General features: G+C 41.9%; 1 protein-coding gene across 3 annotated transcripts in view; it reads right to left on the reverse strand.

Moving 5' to 3' along the window:
• FNDC3B (fibronectin type III domain containing 3B) overlaps nucleotides 1-21,880 on the reverse strand; it is a 679,078-nt gene that overhangs the window by 162,758 nt on the left and 494,440 nt on the right. For all 3 annotated transcript variants that reach the window (XM_029615068.1, XM_029615066.1, XM_029615067.1), the window contains exon 7: nucleotides 6,016-6,074. In XM_029615068.1, coding sequence (XP_029470928.1) covers nucleotides 6,016-6,074 — 59 coding nt within the window. The remainder of the gene's footprint in view (nucleotides 1-6,015; nucleotides 6,075-21,880) is intronic.

Consider the following 21,880-nt stretch of genomic DNA (forward strand, 5'->3'; position numbering starts at 1 on the left):
ACAGAATCTTTTTGGGGAGTTAAGGGCCTGTGAAATGGTCATTAGGTTGCTTGCATTCATACTAAACCTTCTACTTCGTTTTGCGAAAACCTTGGAAAATGGTATATCTTGTGCTCTAGGGGATATATGTTTTCCAGATTTCATGTTATTTATCCCTATCAGTTCCTCTTCTGGCAAAAGGAGCTTGTAACCAACCCTCCCACAAGATGAGCTCCTTCTGGCAAAAGGAGCTTGTAACCAACGCTCCCACAAGATGAGCCCAACTGAAAAGTACAAAGAAGCCAGACTTTATCCTGGTTTTACACCTGTATTTTATGGGTTGTTTTTTTTTTTTTTTTAATAAGAAAGGTGATCCAAAAATGTAATAAACTAAACTGTTCTGCTGCTCAGGTAACATAAGCCACTTGACCACACCACGTGCTGTGTGTCTAGGGCTACACCACCTGACTGAGGACAACCTAAGGGTCTGATTCAGTTTTGCCACCATTGCCTCCATGGAATTTTCTAGACAAATGAACTACAAGACCCCCATACACCATGGGAGCAAAACCGGAACCAGATGAACCTGACTGCAGCTGATTATCAGAGCCATTTCAGTAGAAAAAAAGAGATGATTCTTTGTCAGAGGATTCTTTTGAGTCTCCATAAAGCACTGCTAATTTTTTCCTGGAATCTCTGGACATACTGGGAAGTTGCAACCTACTTCTTAGAAGGCTCCCACAAAGGAGTCTGTAATCTTACACACAAACTAATTAAAACCACACCAACGATTACCACTGTTCCTTTAGTGCAGAGGTCTGTGGTTGCAATATCACTTTTTCTTATCCATTATGCTCTTGCTTTGGTATTTGAAACTTTATTTTCAGGCGCTGAACAGGTGCTATGTAATTCAACAATGTGACTTTAGCCCACAAAAACCCAAAAGGTTTCTATTATGTGTTTACACACGCTCTCAAATATCCATGCTTGAAACAGAGTCGGTAGCTTTGTTAGCTTGTATGAGCTTTCTTTCTTAAAAAAAAGTGCTGTAAATGAATAGAAAGCAAAAAGAATACCCTTGTATGCACATTCCTGCATGTGCATGCCTCAGTAATGTTTCAACAGATTGATGTGCATTGTGTTACGTCACAGAACTCTGAAAGTTAACTCGGCGTTGCCTCTAGTCTATGATGAGTAGGGCGCACATGGAAGGCATATGGGATTAGTCAATTTTAGGGTCATTATGTTGGAATACAGCAGATGAATTTGCTGCTATTTAGAGACTCTCAAAGACCAATGTGAGGCAGATTTTGTGCATAAGTGAAATTCATGCATACACAGACATCATAAAACAAATTCTGTACAACATGTCAGAACAATGAAAATTTCAGTTACATTAAATCAAAATGAGCATTTTGTATTTTATATCTTTTTCTTTGTGTGTGTGTGTGTGTGGCATGTGTAACAATTCATAATTTTAAGGCTGGCCATAGAGTTTGAGAGTACCCACAGCTGATTTACCCACAGATTTTACAGCAGTTTTAAAAGTGAAAGTATACACTTAACTTTCCCTTTGAAAGTTATCCCAGGAAAATGACCCGCACACATTTCCACCCGCTAATTTTTCCCTCCTGAGAAAAAAATTCATGCATGCTTATGAACATTCAGAAGAATATGTCATACAGTTCCAAGCCCCACCCCAGGAAAGCCTCGTCACTACGGGTAAACTTGTGGGCACAGAGGCCCCTATGTACATAGTTTACCCACATATTGGGAAGGCAATTTATAAGAAGCTGTTTTCTGGGGGTAAAGTACTATTTTACCTGTGGAAATGGTTTTGAAAATTACCCTCCTCCCTGGGTTTTATTGTTCCATAGCACCATTGACGGAAATGTTGCAGCATCAGGGTGAGTGTATCATGCCAAATTATATTGGTTCAAATTCAGTGAATCGGATGACGACTGGTGCTCTGCTATCTTGAAGCCTGGCCTCAGCTTTCCCTGCTTTTGTGTGAAGATAGTACTTTGTGTAACAAACACCTTTAAAAGGTGAGTGAATAATCATAGGTAATAAAAAAGCCACCTTTAGGATCTCCAATAATCAAAAGTTTGGCACGGTTAAGGGGAAAGAGAGCAAAATAGTAACAGAACTTGAGAAAGCATGGGATAAGCGTAGGGGATACTTAGTAGTGAAGAAATGATGGGAAAGTCGGAGATCAACTGGGGTCTATATCTTTGTACCAGGAAAGAAACTGGGTAGACTAGATAGGCCTATTGAGTTGTTATACTCTATTACCACTGCAGGAACAGAGTCAGGAGTTTGCAGAATTGCAAACAATTCAACCTTCACCCTCTTGAAAGCAGAGGAAAGGGGAGAAATAACAGGAACAAAACAGTGAATAAAGGAAGTATGACCTAGTAATATTGCAAGCCATGGAGCAGCTGGGTAGATACCAACAGGCTATATCTCCTCAGAAACTGGGTTGATCCCAGCAGGTTGCTGGTAGACTAGCTACCATCTAGCAAGGCTATAGGAACTAGGAGGCTGGATGTTCGAGCAATAGCCTCACTAGTTTGCTAGCTGCTTAGAATACTACAAAACTTGGTTAAGGCATGGGAGGGGAGGGGATGCTGAAGTATTGGGTCTTCCATGATTATCTACCCAGGCACGGTAGAAATCCAAATCAGGAAGAGAAAACTGGATAAGGCATGATATCCAAGATTCCATGGCAGGCAGCTGGTTTATATCCTTGTGGCGAGGACAGGAAATACAGGATACACTGAATGGACCAATTGATTACTTGCTATGTTAATTTAAACAAACTGTTTATAAAGTATTTTGAAACCAAACAAACACAAGGAGCACTTTATTATCTGACCAAAATCTTTCAAAAACTACTTTGCATTAAGAGCAACTAATTGGTAAGCCTTACTTGATTTCTCATTACTTCATTCACAACTCCTGGCCTGCCGGTCAGTGGGAGGAGTCTGGTGACATAAAAGAACTGCGACCGCGGCGTGAGTTGCCGCTGAAATTACTTTCCTGACGCTGTCTTGGTAAGCCTAAGCTGCGCGCGCCGAAGGGGCACGTGGCTTTGCCCGGAGAAGCCAGAGAATAGTGAGAATAATTCTACAGGAATCAAATAGGAAGTTAATTTTCTTATTTTATTGAAATCAGCGGCCGAGAGACTTTGCAGGCATAAGCTATTTTGATTGTCGACTGAGGTATCCTCTTCCTGTTGGTAACTGTTTCATTTATTTTCCAATGCCGCACACCAAGCGGAAGGCTTGAGTTAAGGAATTATCCTCTACACCAATTACAGAAATGATCCAGCCACGGATAGAGGAATGTTTCAACAGAGCTTCATCCTTAGCTCTGGGAGCGGCCTCTGGGGATATCGCCCAGGAGGAGGAGTTGAGCCCCAGGTCATCAGAAACATCATTAAGCCTGGGGCCCAGAGAGACCTTTGCCACCATCGGGTAGAAATGGAAGTGTTATATTACAACAATACTTAATTTCAACCACTCCAGGTTTCCAGAGAGAGGCGGATATATATCTTCTGCATTCTCGGAGAACCCCCAGGAAGGGGGTTCCAGGGAGCCAGGAATTGAAGGAGTAATTGGGAAAGATAGGAAGGCCACTGTAGGGTTAAGAGAAGGGGAAATCCAGGTAATAACTCCTAAGTTAACACCTTCTACTTCAAAAGAATTTCTCTCTAGAAGAAATAGGGAAAATGATCATAGTGATGCAAAACTCAATTAATAACTTATCAAAAAAAATACAGGATGTTTTACAGCAGAATATGGTATATGGACAAAAATAGGAGATATTGGAAACTTCAGTAAAAAAGATGGAAGAGAAGATAGGAGAAAGTGAGAAAGTTCAATCAAATTTGATTAGATCAGAAAAGGTTTGTGTAGATAGACTTGAATCCTTGGAAAATCAAGTTAGAAATCAAACTCTTAGAATTTTAAATTTCCCAAGGATTCATTTGATTACACCGATGGATTTGTTCCGAAGTTATTTAATGAATATTTTGAAGTATTCAGAATCAGCTTTACCAGCTATATCTAGAATATACTATTTTCCACAGAAATTAGGAGAAGGAAAAAAACAATCTTCGGAGGAAGAACAAGAAGTAAATTTAAATCTAACCAATATTTTAGAGAAATCCTTTGAAGTAAATATACCATCTAGGGCCACTTTGATTGTTCATTTCACATTTTTGATGGAAAGGGATTCAGTGCTGAAGTTATTTTTTAGAAATCAAAAACAAAATTTTTATGGCCAAACGATTAAAATCTTTCCAGATATAGCTCACCCTATGCAATTGCGCAGGAGGAAATTTATATCCATGAGAACAGAAGTGGTGGAAAGAGGGGAAAAGTTTATACTCAGATACCCCTGTCGTTGCCTCATTACCTATCAAAATTCTAGATATATTTTTAATTTTCCGGAACAATTAAGAGCATACCTGGATTCCCACTCTTAAAAGACCCTCTAGTAGTTGGGACAAATTAGTAGTGAGATGAAGCATCGACAATTAATATTTCCTTAATGTCAATCTAACTTTATTTAACTGCTCCGTTTCAATGAGATCTGCAATGTCTCTAATTTCCTTGCAATATGAATAGAGGATATGTAAGAGAAGTACAATATTGTTCATTCTTGTAAACTTGTCTGATTAAGGTAATGTTTTATCTTTGTACATCTTATCCTGAAAATTATTGAAAAGTTCAATAAAAATTAAATTAAAAAAGAAAAGAGCGACTAATTGATATGATATAATTATAATTGTATAAAACCGTTATTGTAACATAACCAGTTACTCAGTTAAGCTGTTATAATGTACTATGTCATTACAAGGTTCGCCTTAGACATATTGTTAGATGTAAACCGATGTGATATACCAAATCGAATGTCGGTATAGAAAAATAAATAAATAAATGATTCTTTTAAATCAATAAAGCTGTCTTGAAATATAGTCACAGTAAAAAAAAATAAATAAATTTGTTCCTTTTCAGGCGTATCACAGAAACGTATCCTCGTCCCTGGGAGACCCAGAGCTCCCTGCTGCACATGGGCGCTGGTGCTTCGGCAGTGAAGCACGAGTCGCAGGAAGGCACAATACTTCTCTATCCAGTCTGCCCTCCGTGTGGCTACATCCTTTGTCTGCAACCTCCTCCTTCCTTTGCCCTGCCACTAAGGTCCCATTGTGCCTGCCCTGAGCTTGCTTGAGTTTTGACACTGTGCCAGCTCCTACCGTCTTGGCTGGAAATTTGATCCAGGGGTCCCACCACCCTCTAAACTGGGAAAAGCATTTTCTCACATTCCTTTGCAGCCCGGCTCCCTTCAGCATCACATGACTCTTGGAGCCCTCCCCCTTTTCACAACGGCCTTGAGTTTCTCATTCCATATCAAAGGCGACCTTCTGGTACTTTATTGAAGGCTAGGAGATTATTTGCATTGTGTCTCCTCCTTCCCTCCTCTCTTCCTTAACTCATTAGGTTTCCCTATCTATGGCTTGTCCTGCAAGGCCATGCACATTTGGGGGGGGGGAGGGGGGGCTTCTTAGTCTAAACAGCTCAGCCCTTGCTCCCTCGTGCCTTCCTGCCCAACCTTAGCCAATGTGTGTTTTCCCTATGCCATGGCGTAACCAAATGAAATGAAGTAATAGTAATTACAATGCTGCTTTTTGTTTCTTCCTTAGAAATGCTGCTGTGAAGAAGACCAGGAAGTGCAACTGACAGCACCAACTTCCTGGCCCAGAGGTGGAAGGCGGGCATATTTCTGAGGCATCACAGTGGGATCTAGTCTAGATTTAAAACAAATGGGACCGAAAGGCAAATTACTATCATTACTGCAGACTACTTTAAATCACATTAGATAAGAAACAAGCTTAATGTTATTAAGGGCTAAAAAGGACACAGCTAAAGTGGGAAAACTCTCAGCCATACATTAGTACAGGAACCCATCTCAGTATTTAGGGCAAGGGATAGGCTTCTGGCTTTTTCCTAAGGATTTGGCAAGACATACCTGTGGTTTATCAATTGCTGGAAGGACATCTTGAACCCTTTTGGAATCAGAGTCATAATCTGTGTAAAGGGAAAAAAAAAATCAAAGAGCTAGTTATAACCAACAGATGGCACCACTGCCACTAAACCATGTTCATCAGACAAAAGTAAAGAAGGAAGCTTGGGAGAGAGGACAATGACCCTGAACCTAAGTCTGTTCCAATACAAACAAGTTATACAAACCCAACCCCCCAATAATAGCAAATGAACAAAAATCACAGTAAGAGGTATGAATAGCATGAAAAACTGTAAATGTTATTGAATACCCTAACTTGCAATTTTACACACAATTATAATGCTACTAATGTATCTAATAGGGATTATTTTGTTAACAGCCCCCACCACCAAAATCAGCTATTTAGTATGGAGCTCCTTCAGCTGGGACAGAGTGGCTTTTGCAGTTCAGCTCACAAACCAGAAACTAAACTCTTGTATCCTCTGTTATGGATCCTGAAACTTAACTTTATCCTCTGTGCCCCTCCCTCACATACCAACCACCCCCTACCTTGGAAAATACCTTTAAGATGTTGAAAGCAATTGAAATGGACTGCACACCAGCTTACAGCAAGCAAAGGAAAATGATAAGGGGCACAAGAATGAGGACCCAGACGTATTAATAGGAATTTTCTAGTTTGGATCATGCTACTGCAACAGCAAGAACTATTCCTCTTATATGCACAGTATATATATATATATTTTTTAACCCTTTTTAAAAAAAAAATTTATTTCCAGCTTATTCGGAACCAGTGCTCGTATCTGGCATCCCGAGCCTTCATTTGCAACTATCCAAGGATTTTTCTTCTCCTTTTATTACCACCCCCCCCCCGCCCCCATCAGTCCTGGGCCAGGGGGCCATATGGCAGGGCTCGTTTTGTAATCCTACATAGGCCCTGAATCCGGCCACTAGATGTTACCCTTAAACAGTAACCACAACTCTCCCCCACCTCTGCAGGGGCCGTGAACACTGCCTCTGCTGCAAAGCCATCTGATGTGAGGAACGCAAGATACAACTCAGGAATCGAACAGGGGGGGCTTTCAGCAAAGTCGTGCGCATCTGTCCCTTCTATTGCCATCTTGTACCTTATAGCACCACAAGTCAGCGCCAGTGCTCTAACCTTTGCCTGTGACTGCCTCTAAGAAAACTGAGTACAGATTTCAATTGGCAGTCACGCGTTTCTTTTCTTTTTTTATTTTTTTTTTTATTTGCCCCATATATTCAGCCCAAGTAGAATCAAGAGGAACTCTTTTGGTTAAATTTGAGAACTCTCTAGATAGAGATAGAGTATTAAGAGCTTTTATGATAAAGAGATCCTCTTTCTACTTGGGCCAGAAAATTTGGATATACCCAGACGTCTCTAAGGAGACGCAAGAAAAAAGAAAAAGATTTATCGCCTTGGCTAATATTGCAAAAACGTATGGAATACAAATAATGATAAGATTTCCATGTAAATGCGTCATGAGGGTAGACGGGGCTAGATATGTCTACTATGACCCACTTCATTTAGAGAAATATCTGGAAGAGCGAAGGAACTCAAAAGAGGGTAATACTACCGAGATCTAATTATTAGTTGGGATGATGAATAATCCAATTCAATGCTGTTATATATAGAGTACTTATAATTTTATTTATTTATATAATTTTGCTCAGGGCTCCCCACTGTTTTAGTAACTGTACACAGGAATGTCATATATATGATTAGTTGTTGTTATATGGAAATTATTATGTATATCTTGTATACTTAAAGGATATTCAAAGTTATTTGAATTTCGCAAAAGTTGAATGATACTTATTGTAAGTTGAAAAATTCATAAATAAAGAATTAAAAAAAAAAAAAAAATGTAAGCCAGCTCCTTGCAAGCATACCACATGTGTTGCATGCTTTGGCCTCTTGTTACCTATTGATTTTGTACCATTGCTTGGTGTAGGCTTGCTAGCAAACTTATGTTTTTACCTAAGACAGCACTAATGAAAGAAGAGCCACTTGCAGACCTACCCAGGTTGCGCCCACCTTAGCTAAATCACACCAATGCGCTTCTGAAAACACAAAGAGACCGACGGAGAGGGCACAACGCCATGCAAGCCTGTGGATATTAGTACTGGTAAGCATGGGAGGAGGGCAGGACAAGCACGCAATGGGAGAGTAATTTTGTGATGTCACAGGCAAAGCATCTGGCAGGAAAGCAGGTAAATTACACCAATTTTCAAAAGGAACTTAAGGGAAGAAGTTTCTTTTAAAAATTATCCGTAATAATTTGCACAAACTCAGCTGCACCAAGTTCCACATACACTTTATGGGTTAATTTTAGGGATATAAAGTTTTGAAACAAATTTGCAAAACGCAATAAATATGGGGCAATTTGTTTCATTCGGGGCCATGAAACGAATTGAGAGGCCCCCAAATTAAAGAAATCTTATTTGTTTAATCCATTTAAATTTCTGGTCAGGCTTAGGCAGAGCTTCACCTAGGACATAGGCTGAGGCCCAAAGCAGGGGCCGCAGCCGATGACTAAGCGAGTCTCCAACACCTTGGCCTAGGTACGAAGCAGGCCCATGCCTAGGCCCAAAGCAAAGGCCATGACCTAGGCTTGAGTGCGATGCTGGGGTCTCAGCCTAGGCCCGGGCTGATGCTGGGGCCTTGGCCAAGACCCAAGCAAAGGCCCAGAGCCCTGGAAAAATGAATTACCTGATCCATCGGTTATTCGAAGTGCGGCCCAGTTAGGTTTGATGCCAGTGCCTCGGCCTAAGCCACAGCCTGGGCCCGAGCTCAACACCCGATCTGGAGGCCAGTTCCAGTCATTGGGGCTCAGGCCAGAGGCAGAAACCAGACACCTGAGACTCAGCCTAGGCACGATGCTGAGTCCCAGCCCAGATGCAGGCCTAATGCCTGGGCCTAGCCTAGGGTCAGGCCCAGGCCCAAAGCCCAGGTCTTCTAATGACTCCATCCACTGGGATCGCACCAGAGTAAATTAACTCCAGCGCATCCTCCTCAGTGGAAGGCGCCATTTTGCTGGCGTGACTCCAGCAGACAGCATCATTAGAAGAAAGAAGACCTAAGAAGAGGACCTTCAAGGCCTGGGCCTGACCCTAGGCTGAGGCCCAGGTGTCAGAACCTGGCTTCCATGTCAGGCTCCAGCTTCTGACCTTGGGACCAGCCTCCAAGCCTCGGCCTTGATACAGCGTTGACCTAGGTCGTGGCAACCCACCACGGCCTCGGCCTTTGCCAAGCTGTGGCTTCTGCCTGGGCCTAGGCTTCGCCAGTGGATCCCCACCAGACTGGGGGAATGGTAGGATCCTGCCCTGGCATTTCTCTGGTGGGAAGGATGGGTGGTGGGGGCTGGGAGGCTGCGTTTCCTTTATTTTTTTCCCTTCTTTTTTTTCTTTTTTTAAAGAAAAGAAACAAATCAAATATTTAATTAATCAAAATTCATGGGGAAAAAGCCTCCTGAAAACAACCCAAAAATGAAATTTTTTTTAACCGCTGCTCATCCCTAATTTACGCTGCATACTTCTTAAAATAAAAAAAAAGGTAAATGGAAGTCCTAACTCCTCCCCAGCTCCGCCCTCAATATGCTTGGTTTTGTTTCTGCACAAAGTCGGGGGTTACACACGGACGTTTGCGGGGAGAATCCCCACGCAATATTATAATGAGCCTCTTCCACGCATCGCTCCAGATTTTATTTGCATAAATGGCTTTGAAAACGTGTTAGGCGCAGTTATGTATCATAGGAATGTGCAAACATTGCATATGAGACATGTCCAGGATCATGGTAAAGAAATGAAATCCTGAATTACTGCACTACACATAAAAACATGAGTGAAGTGTGGCATAATTGTTAAACATCTCTCCAAGCACTTTTTTTTTCCTCAACAGCTTTTAAAAGTATTTATTGCCTACAAATACCAGTGAGCCCAGTAGGGCTGGCTAGAAGAAGGGGATCATCACATTTCATTGCCTAGGGCAAAAACGTTTTTGAAATGGAGCCAGTGCAACTCCAGGAATTTAAATGCGATGACGACATGTGTCTGTTTAGACCACAGGAGGGTTTTTAACTATTTGGTGCTAAGGCATTCAAAAGCTAATGAGCAATCAGTAGCAGATTGCTTTCCAGGAAAAAAAATAATCAGTAATCTGTAACCGATCGCTTTTCAAAATTAATGCTAACAGCCCTGGCAAAGTAAATGTTTTCACAGATGTTCACAGATGTTGAAAAAGAATAACCAGTCCACAGCCACTGACCCTTAAAGGTGACCAGTAAAATGACAGAAAGAGATTTCTGACTTGTGGCTGTGGAGCAGGTATCTTGAATAAAAACTAATATTTTGCTCCAATTTTATTTTTACATTTGTGTTTCATAATTGTTGCCTGCAGTCTCTTCCCCAGGAGTGGTAGCAGCGGTATCTAAATAGAATCATCTCCGAACACAAGCAGGAGGCGGCGCAGGCAATTCTGGCTCCTTATTTACTGGCTCTTTGAAAAAGAAATTCAAGGAAAAATTAAACCCACAAAAAAAAAAAACCCCAAAACAAAAAGAAAATAACTCTATTCACTTAAACGAACAGTAAATAAAGACCCTAGTAGGGAACAATTGGCTGTTTACAAAAATGTTCTGTGATGATGTCAGGAGTCCATAGTAAGGAACTATTAGAAATAAAAAAGAATTAAAGTAAATGATTTGTAAATCCAAGATATCTGTCATACAATCAGTCATAAAACAGAAAAATAAATCTTCTCTGTTCCAGATTAATAGTCCAACTTCAAAACTCTGATGAAAGTTCTATTACTTGGAACTGAAAGACTGGCATTTTGAGTTAATTGAATTTTTCTGTATTAATGAGTGTGCCGGATCCCTATGCTGTAACCTTCTTACCTTCTTGGATTTTGTAGGCTCCACCACTGCTGATTCAGATGACCTATACATTTTTTCAGTCTGTTTTGGCTTCTATATAATCCATTGTCACCTTTAAAACTCCAAAGCGTGGATTCAATTTCCTCCCTTTTCAGCAGCTTAGTAGCCCTTGGAACTTACCTATGCCCTACTAAATTAAAATGGAACTTACCTATGCCCTACTAAATTAAAATGGAACTTACCTATGCCCCACTAAATTAAAACAGACAGACAAACAAAACTTTAAAATTCACCCAAAAGTCCAGTGCAATTTAACATGCTTCTTGCGGGGAAAGGACTTAACTTTTCCGCCAGGCTACATTACAGAATCAGAAACGTGAATCTGTTTGTGGACTCAGGCATTCACGTAATGAAGCAATCACATGCACGCTATTTGCACATGCACAGACTACTGTGGTGGAAGGGAATTTTTTGATCCCAGCTCAGTTCACCGGGATCCATTTGTTTTCCCAGGCTCTGAGCATGGTAAAGGCAGCTGGGCCCAGCTGGGCTTAAAAAGAAGGCTTGGACAAGTTCCAGGAGGGGAAGTCATTAAACTGTTATCTACCAGGTAGACTTTGGAGAAAACTATTACTTTTCGCTGGGCATCGGCAGCATGGGATCTATATTTTACTGTTTGGGATCCTGCCAGGTACTTGTGACTTGAACTGGTCACCATTAGAAGCAGAATACTGGGTTCGATGGACCCTTGGTCTTACTCAGTATAGCAGTTGTTATGTTCTAAAATCTTGGTGCCATCAGGAGATGTCCAATTCCTTAAACATTCCTTTCCAGTAGAGGCCAGGTTAGAGCTGGCTACCAGGTCAAACATTTCAGGAAAGGGAGCAGTGAAGCATTGCTCCCATCTAACCTGAGTCAGCTTTCATGGGCTCTTGTAGTGCTGGCTTTCTTTTTTCTTTTTTGACCTATTAGTTTCCTCTTCCTCTTTTAGGGCTTCCAGAGCAGGGAACTGGTGCCATGATCCTTCATTCTCAACTACCTGGGGATTTAATTTCATCTGGTCATTGCAACAACAGCCCTCAGCCAGGGGCCTCGCACCAGGGCTCTAAACCCAAACCCACCATTGCACAATGACTGACTCCCTCCCCCTGCCCTCAGGGGCTGTAAACGCTACCTCCATAGCTTTCCAGGCCAATCTACAGAGCAGAAGACCTAAACTGCAAATTGAACTTGGGACCCTCCTCGTGCAATGTGCATGCGTGGCCATGGAGTCGGAGCGCGGTACAACCTGAGCTGGATCTTGATACAGCTGAAAAACGTGAACCAAGCGGATCAGGACAAATGCAGCAGCGTAGCAGTTTCCAAACAAAACCACGTTTTCTTGAAACCAGAACGTATCACATTCAAATTCGGATAAGAAGAGCACAGTGAATGCGACTTGGGATGAAAGACATCACTGAATGTTGGCAAACATCCAGGACAGCTATTTTGTTTCATGGAGGCAACGCATAACATCTCATATCTGGCGCAATGAGAGAAACCATTAGCTAAGGAAGTGAGGAGCGGCAGAAAGAGAATACAAGTGATATAGGCAGGTTTGGAAAGGGGGCCAATGCTGTTAACAGAATGCAGCATGTGAATGGCAGGAAATCCCCAGGCAAACCGCATATAGCTGACCAGACGGGTTTCAGGTCCTAATGGCTTTTTTTTTTTTTTTAGGGGAGGGGAAGGGAAGAATTTTAGTTTGTCTCTCTTGTTTGGGCTTTCCCCCCCCCACCCCTCTATTCCCTGGATACTGTGGGCTCCATGTTTAAGTCAACGAGTCACAGAATTGCAGCATCTTAGTGGGTACTTTTTGGTAAGGGAGAGAGCAGGAAAAAAAATGCATTTGTGTAACTGAAATGATGGCGTGGAAGAGACCTCCCACCCCACCCCTAGTTCCAGAAGGTACAAAAAAATGTTGAAGCAAGCTGCTGGGGGATGAAAAATAACTTCCAAAGGAATAACTAGGATTAACCAACGTGACAAAAATATAATGCTGTCGCATGACTGCTTATGGTCTTTGAGTTTCGGGCTAGCCTTGGCAGGTTAGTAGCTGGTCTGAGCCCCGTGAACAGGTCTCTCCATTCTCTGCCTTTCTGAGTAAAAGCAGGAATTAAAGGAACATGTTTTCCTGCCCCCAGAAAAATTGCCCATAACCACCAAACCGATAAAAACAAAACAATTCTTGTATTCGGAGGTTGATCATAGAGCTCTGTTCAAAAAAGGACAGCCTGTCTGAATTTTATCCAATGTATGCATGAAGAAGTAACTTTGATTGTCATAAAAAAAAAAAATAAAATAGAAATACAGCTGCCTGAATACAAGGATCTGTTTACTAATTGGTGCTATCGTGTAAATGCATGTTAAAAATGTCTTTAATGCACGATAAACACTGCATTACGGGGCATTAAACACGATTTTTTTTTTTTTTTGTTAGTGCAGATTTTTGCACAATATATTAAAATGCAAATTAGCACGTTTTAATTTATCGTGATTCCTGTTAACACAGAAATATGCATTATTGCCAAAACCTTAACTATAGCTCCAGAGGTGCAGCTCGAGTTTTGTTTTTTTTTGCAATGAAATGTTAATGCATGTCTTTAATGTGCTATTCCACATGTTAAAAACACATGCTCTTAGCACACTTTGGTAAATACGCCTCATAATGAGGTAAACCTAGAACTGGCTCATGCTGTCTTGACATACAGCTATAAAGCATTCCTTTATTTCGTTGGCATTACTAACCCCACCATCAAACAGGGGGCACATAAAATGCTAAGAAGTTCTGTCCCTAAAGACAATGGTCAGTCTCTCAAATTATTTTAGTGGCTTCAGAAATTGGATCCTGAGATGATGAAGTGGACTCTGTTAGCTCACTTTCCCTTGACTGGTCAGAGAGTGCATTGGCCATTCTCCCCCTCCATGAATGTGGTCCCCACATTTCTCTAGTAGATCTGGTATGAATAAAGTCACCCCACTAATCAAACCTTTAACTTTATTTCTGGGTTTACAGCCAGCCACTCTGTACATTTTAGTATAGGTTAAACATTCCCTACTAAATACTCTGTGCTTGTGTACATCAACTAGTAAGGCTTATATAGTAAGGCTTAAACCACTTCTGCACTTCCGAGACTTCCGCCTGGTACTACAATCCATCATCCTCCCGAAACTGGATTACTGCAACTCACTCCTTCTGGGCCTTCCCACTAGCACCATCAAACCACTCCAGATGGTCCAGAACGCGACGGCCAGAATCCTTACAAATACCACCTACAGAACCTTCACTGGCTGCCTATTAAATTCAGGATTCACTTTAAAGCCCTCATGATGATACACAAGGCCCTACACCACATTTCCCCCCTCAACCTAACTTTTCAACTGCAGCAGCACATTACTAAGAGACCGATAAGAAGTGCGTACAAGAACATGCTACACACCCAGCCGGCAAAAACCTCACTGAGGAAACGTGCCCTTTCCACTGCAGGTCCCCCACTCTGGAATTCGCTCCCCCCGGATCTCCGCCAAGAACCCTGCCTCATGACATTCAAAAAGAAGCTAAAGACTTGGCTTTTCGCCCAAGCATTCCCGGAGAGCTAAGGCCCGATGAAGTCGATGACTTTATAGACCCCTGTCCATCTATCCCACTGTACATATGTTTTTGAGTTGTACTTTATTTCAGCTAATAGTCTCTTTGAATGTAGTCCTTTTTATCTCTCTGTAAGTTCTTTATTTCAACTTGTTCCAATGTATTCCGCCCCCGAGGCGACAGTTTCAGTTCCTTGTAAACCGGTGCGATATGTATATTATACAGGAACATCGGTATATAAAAATTAAAAATAAATAAACAAATATGGTATCCCAAAGTTTTGGCATACCCTCCTCTCAGTCTACACTTGAAAAGAAATTATCTCTCGACAATCCTCCTTTATACCACCTCCTCGTATTTTCCTCCCATCTCTCCACTTTTAGGGACATGGTGCTTACATCCTCAAATACCAGTCTGGTCAACTTCATGGCCTCAGGCACCTTTCTTTCTTCATTTTGGGCCTATCGGCAATGTGCAGGATTCCCTGGCCTTCTCCACATTCCATTTCTCCTTGGGGTTCCCCTCGTCTCAGGACATCCCTTTGTCTCCCCCTTCAGGCCATTTTTCCTCAAGGGGAGTAATCATCAGCTCTCCACTCCTCGCCTTAGGCCTTTTCCCTTGGGGGTAAAAAGCCGCTACAGAGCCCACTCTGTACTCTAGGGGGTCCCTGGGCCCCACCAGCCCAAGGATTGGCTACTCCAGGATACTACATCCTAGGGGTCCCTCTCTTCCCAAGCTCCAACTCCTGCCAAATCGACCCTGATTTATACCTTTCTGAGACACCTCCCAACCAATCAAAACCTCCCGTACACTTAAGGGGACACAAATCCACCCTAAACTCAGATGCCTTTACACGTACCAATAACCACAACCCAAGTAATCTAGTATCACACCAAATGTATCTGGGAGTCACTCTAAAAGTGGTGCAGGTTCAAAATATGAAATTTTTCATAACACTTCATATAACGAGAAATTCCTGAGTCTCCCCCACCCAAAATATCTTGTACTACTAAACTAGAATGGGACACAGAATTGTGGTCCCTCCCCCCACTATTGTGTTTCAAGAGCTTGTTCATGTTCCTTGCACTATTTGCTTGCACGCACAGTTGTACATTAACAGTGCTGCCTGGATAACAATATCAGTCTGTATAAACAGTCAGGTTGTACTGACCTGAAGAAGGGAGTGTAGTTCTGGAAAGTTGACCAGAAAAAACATTTAAGATGGTCTGATAAAAAAATAAAAAAGGTATCACCTACAACTTGTTTCTTGGCCCTGATTTTGGCATGTCTAAATAAGTTACAAATGTTTAGCCAATAAATATTTTTCAGATTTTTCACTCAATCTATATTTAAATTACATGCATTTACTGTAATAAATGCACCCTCCTGGAACCTCTTATTCGTTTTTTCAGTATGTTTTGACGAGACTGTAAGGGACTGTTCTCCTACCTGTACAGCAGTGCCTACATCTGGCAGCGCTACAGAAATGGCAAGTGGTATGAGATTTTTGTCCTCTTGGCAGTAAAGGAGGAGATCCAGCCTAACCATTTGCAGCTGCCTACCAAGTCCTGTGTGTGTGCTGCTGCTGCTGCTGGAACAGCTCTGCATTCCAACGCCGTGATATCAGGCACTCGTCCCTCACAGCTCAAGCAGAGTACCACATTGACCGGGGAAGTCAGTCAGAGCACGGAATCCAGCGGTACAGAATCAGCCAGGAGGACAAAAATTCTCGCTAGAAACTATGAGGGCTAACGGTAGATCAGTTTGTATTTTATTTCTTTTCTTTTTAAAAAGGCAAAGTCTATGAATTAATCCTGCAAATTATTAAAAAAACAAAAATTAACAGAATGAGCATGTCAGAGTTTAACGGTGCTAGTAGACCATATTGGTCCAGAATAAAATTGGAATCTTTTGCAGGCGGAAGTTTTGCAGGAAATAATGACTATTTACAGACGTATGATGCAGAAATAAACAAGCCACCGCTGCCACCCCCTCCCCTCTCAGACAACAGCCAGAGGAAATTGTAGCAGTCATGGTGCTCAAAGGGCCTTTCTTGGAGACAGCCAGCAAAACAACAGGCTGCATGCTATTCCAATCAAACAGGGAGATCTTAACCATTTCATTTCCATCTGTGTTTCACAAAGACACATTAATCAGCTCACTTATCTTACTTTTTATTTGTTGCATGCCTTGATGCAGAAGCACTCAAGGCATGGTACACCTAAAGCACTGAAGAACATACTGTAACACCCCATGCCTCCTCAGCAGCGCCCTCTGATCACAGGCTCCTCAGATATAGCTCCCTACATCCAGTGCAGTGCAGCTCCTGAGCCTTTATATAGGCCCTGCATCTGGGACTTCCTATAGCACTGCCTGATGACATCATCACTGCCTGAAAATATAAGGAAGCTCGATGCACCTGGCCAGCACCTTGGCAAAAGGTCTTTCTGGGATTCTTCCTCCAAGGCGCTATCATTGCTCTGGTTCCTGCCTCCTGTTCTTGCTTGCCTGCCCATTCCTGCTTTCGCTCCAGTCCTTGCCCGTTTCCCGCCATGCTCCTCCCCTGACTCCTTGCCTGTCCTGCTTGCCTTTGGATTGAGTTCTTGTTGCTGACCCGGCCTGGCCCTTTGACACTGCTTCACTTGCTGCCTGTCGTGACCTCGGCTTATCTCCTCTACTCTGCCAGCCCCTTGCATCTGCCTGAACTCTACCAAGCACTGACCCTTGCCTGCCTCTCATCTCTGCCTGTCCTGACTGTAGCCTGCTACACACCTGTTGGGTCCTAGTCCGTGCTTGCACGAACCAGGCTGTGCCAACCTATCAGTGGCTCAAGGGCTCGCCTTCCTGCAGGGTGAAACATACAAACTGCATAGCTTTAATAACCTGAGAAATACCCATATCAACTTGAAACTACTGGAATACATATCCAGGGGTCATAAATGGTACCCTTTAACTACATCCTTCCATCTCCTCTTCCGACCACAGTAAGAGGGTTGCTTCCACATCCCAAATGATGTTCAGTTTTTTTGAAAGTTTAAAAAATTGCATAACCTAAAACTGGACCTCTGATCTTGGCCAAACAGTTTCCTCCTGTTCCTTTTGGCTTCCAGCTCAATTGGAAACGGCTTTTATTGGGCTACAGAACCATAAGCCTTCATTTGCAACTATCTGAGGCTTTTCCTCTTTTACATGACCTCTTCCCATCTCAGCCATTACAGTGATGGTCCTTGGCCGGGCAGGAGGAGAGCTCCACAGATTATAACTCCTTCCAAAATCTGATACACACCCCCACCTTTTTTTTTTTTTTCTGGGAAGCGCAAAAAAATAAAGTAAGATTAAGTGAAGTCCTGGGTTCCAACAATAGGCTACAGGCCTTGTGGTAAGTGATCTTAACGTGGGGCAGTAAAGTCTATTCTTTCAACTGGTCACCATCACAAGGACGCCCCTCGTTTGGGGAACACATTTGGGCTTAACGCACACAAAAAGAATTGCATTACTTCAGCAGATCCATTTACTAGTGTTTTCTTTCTGGTGGCCTACGTGGAGCTGAAGACTGAATTGTTTCCATGTGTGCATGAACTGTACTAGAACGCACCACAGTACGCCCCTGCCTTTTAAAAGGACATTTGCTGCCCAGATTTTTTGAGACTGATGCATACCACAGGCTCTTTGCTTCTCTGCCCATGCCACGTTTTCCATCCCACTGAGTTCCCCGACGAGGGGTTAGGAAGTAATTATGTGTCCAAGGCCTAAAACTGGTCCTTAAATTAGGATACAAAATGTGTTATTTCTATTAAAAAAAAAATGTGTAATCTTATACAATGGGGCTCTGTGTTTGATTTCAGGAAATGTAAAAACTGAACTTTAAGAGAGTTACGCTTATCCAATCAGAATATGCATTCAAACTTGGGGGGGGGGGGGGGGGGAGAAGGGGTAGGAAACCTTCATGAATAAGGCCCTTAATCTTTTGCTGAGTATTTGTTTAAAACAGTTTCCTTCTGTTTGGTTTCAGAAGGTGCAAAGAAAACACGGTCCCTGGGTCTGCTTCCGAGCAGGGCTCCAGAAAGCAGTCGGAAGGATTGGATCAGGTCTTAAGAGCACAGGCATGCATGGCTGCATTGGGGAAATGCAGGTAATTACAAAATACCGTGCTCATTTCATCCACTTGTAAAACTAAAGGGTGGGGGAGAGCTACTTGTTTTAGGACTTTATGGGGGCAAGTTTGAAATTGCCCAGGGAGATTGCAGGTCTGCAGGTGCATTGCAACTGCGAACGTCGAAATTCATTTTCAAAGGAACGCACGCCATGGAGTTTTCCTTTGCAATCTGGGAGTTGGCAGGGAGATACTTTTTTGCACCTGTTTACAACAGTTTCAAAATGGAACCGTCCCTCCACACTTACTCAGCCCTGCCTCACCCTATCCCACCCCACTGCTTTTTTGTGCAATGAAAGTCTACGTGCTGATTCCCTGCACACATATTTTGGCCACTGCAGGGAAAGGCAACTTTTGGCCTGTGGAATATACCAGGGATTGATTTGTGACCTGGGCAAATTCCTTACAAAACTGTCTTTTCTATGAACATCCTGCTGCAGTGTATGCATTAAATTAGCCATCCTAAGCTGGTGTGTCATGCTCCCTTCTCTGGCGTCAAATCTCATCAAAATGCTTACTGTTTTGAGGCTGCTTCTAAATCTCAAACCGAGGCTCTTTCTATTGTAGACTTCTTGATTTTAACCATGTTTTTTGTAAATAGCATTTCCTGAATCCTCTTATTTGTCTTTATCTGTTAGTCTTGACTAGAGTACGTTTCACATACGTATATCTGTACAGTGCTGACTCCAGAAGCCCTACAGGGTAATTTATCATTTCATGTTAGGGCCTTAATGCTAGCATTAAGGCCCTAACACATGCGATAAATAGCGCATGCATGCATGTATGCAAATGTCACATTTGCTATGCAAGTGGGAGGAGCTTGGGAGGAGTTAATGGTAATGAGCAGCTCCTAACATTAAACACTCTCTACCTAGTTTGTTTGTACAAATCAACTCCTCTTGTACCTTCCATCAATTGAAATGACAGAAAATCTTCAGTGATGTGTACTTTGCTGTTCGTACCTCCTACTGTGTATGTAAAACCACCCCCAAAGCCCACTTTGAGTTAAAAGTGCACCCTCTTACAGTGGTATAAATAGTAGAGTGATCTCTCTCTCTCCCCCCTCCCCTTCCTTAACCACGCCTCCTTTTTTATTGTGGGTGCTACAGCCACTATATTTATAGCATTTTGATAAACCTAGGGGATAAGTAGCAGTATGAATTCTTTTGGTAAATTAAGTTTACTGCCTGCACAGCATAATTATAAAGCATCACTGCAATTCAGTCAAACTGGTTAGCACCCCCAGTACCCTTTGCCTTGTGGTACCCCTTATCAAGAGAATGGCAAATGTGTTTTCTTCTAACATGTTGTTTCACAAATAGTAAAACAATAAATAAAATATCGATACATAATGAAACTACTGATAAGATGAAACCTGCAGGTAAAGGCATGTCTTCATGACTGTTCATATGTGTGATCATTATATCTGGTCACGTTCTTGCTTGTGACATGGGGGGAGGGTCTCTAAGATCAATCTCAGTGCTATGTAGCCATTACTTCTGGAAACATTGCATGACACTCTTTATAAGGCTATCATAGTAGTCAACTATTTATACCACTGTAGGAGGGTTAACTAGTAACTCGAGGTGAGGTTTTGGTGATGGTCTTGGGTTTGGGAGCCAGTTTAACATGCACAGTCAGAGGTACGAACAGCACAGTGAACATTTGATGTCATATGGAATGAGGAAAGGTACACAAAGATGAGATTTGTACAATGTACTCTTGCCCTAGCTTTATGGACTCTCTACTTTGCAAGTTTGAATCATACCCTTTGTTGCCTTCGAGATCTGAGAACAAAGTCAGATGGGACTCCAAAAGGAGACCCAGATTTTGTCTCAGTTTTGAGGGGGAGAAATACTCCATTCATTTGTAAATGAATTTCTGGAGAATGGGAGGCCTACTTAGGACTTGTGTCTTGCTGGATTCAGTTTTAGTGTGTTTTTTTCCCAATTATCTATTTAAATTTCTCATAGAAACTCCTTAAGAATTTGAATAGCTGGTCATTTCTGATCGAAGCATGAGAAGAAATTTGAGATATACTCTCCACTTGAGACAGATTTTTTTTTCTCGATAACTGAATTATAAATAAATATGAAAGATGCACGACTGGAAAAAAGTCAGGGTTGAAGCCTCGAAAATTGTTGCTACAGCTCGTAAGTTTTAAACTTATGCTAATTCAACCCCTTTGTGTGTGAATGTGGGAAAAATATTTTGTGAATTACGACCCCCTAATGTAAAAATTCCCTGATCCTACAGTCTTCATTCATGAATCAAAATTCTTAAAAAAAAATCAAGTTTTATCCTTTATTTTATATACTTTCTATGACTTCTGTATAGTTTTATACTCTCAATTTTCTTCAGGGCCCAATCCAAAAAAATATTTAGGATTGCAGAGGCCATCTGAAAGCATCAAATGCCCGAATGAAATAATGTTATGCTTTGATTTCATACTTTAACTTGTTTTTCTAATTCTTTTGTCTAGTAGTAATTTTCTTAAAACAGGTACCAGGGTCATGGCCAGCGGAAGCCTCCACCTTCCAATCCAGCTGGCAAAAAGGAAAGGAGAACATGTTCATACAAAGGTTCTAGGTTATCGACCTAGGGAAAAATTCACTCCTGCTTTATCTATTAATTCTCCTTCTGAAAAAAAAAAAAAAAAAAAGAATTAGAAAGCGGTACTACTCTTCCTAAACATTCTACTACAGACAAAATTAGTTACTGATAAAATTAACGGGTACAGTAGAGGCAAACAGAACCATTGAGTGTCTGACACAGAAGGAGTCTCAAAGACATGGCCAATCTTTCCCCCTTCCCCCAGCCTAAAATATATGCCACTGTTCCAAAGAGAGAAACATTTTGGTAAATAGGGCTCAAAGTGTTGTGCAGACAATTCTAAAATTGCCTAGGGAGTTTGCAGGTGACCTGCCAGTTAAGTTTCAGGGAGTTTCCCTTTCAAACTTTGGGCCATCAGAGTACTCCGAGTCTGCGCCTTTTCCCTGCTAGAAAAAGTGCATTCAGGGAGGAAGGGGAAATTTTCTTATGTTGGTGTGTGCTGGGCTTAAAATCTAAGACACGTTTTCCTCCTCTTAGAAACATGTGCATGCTTGCAATGAAAAAAAAATCAGTTGACAAGACATCACAATAACATAACTACAAAAATAATCATATCAAAATCATCTTGTAACCCGCATGTTTTTA

This window comes from Rhinatrema bivittatum, chromosome 9, assembly GCF_901001135.1.
Source record: "Rhinatrema bivittatum chromosome 9, aRhiBiv1.1, whole genome shotgun sequence".
NCBI lineage: Eukaryota > Metazoa > Chordata > Amphibia > Gymnophiona > Rhinatrematidae > Rhinatrema > Rhinatrema bivittatum.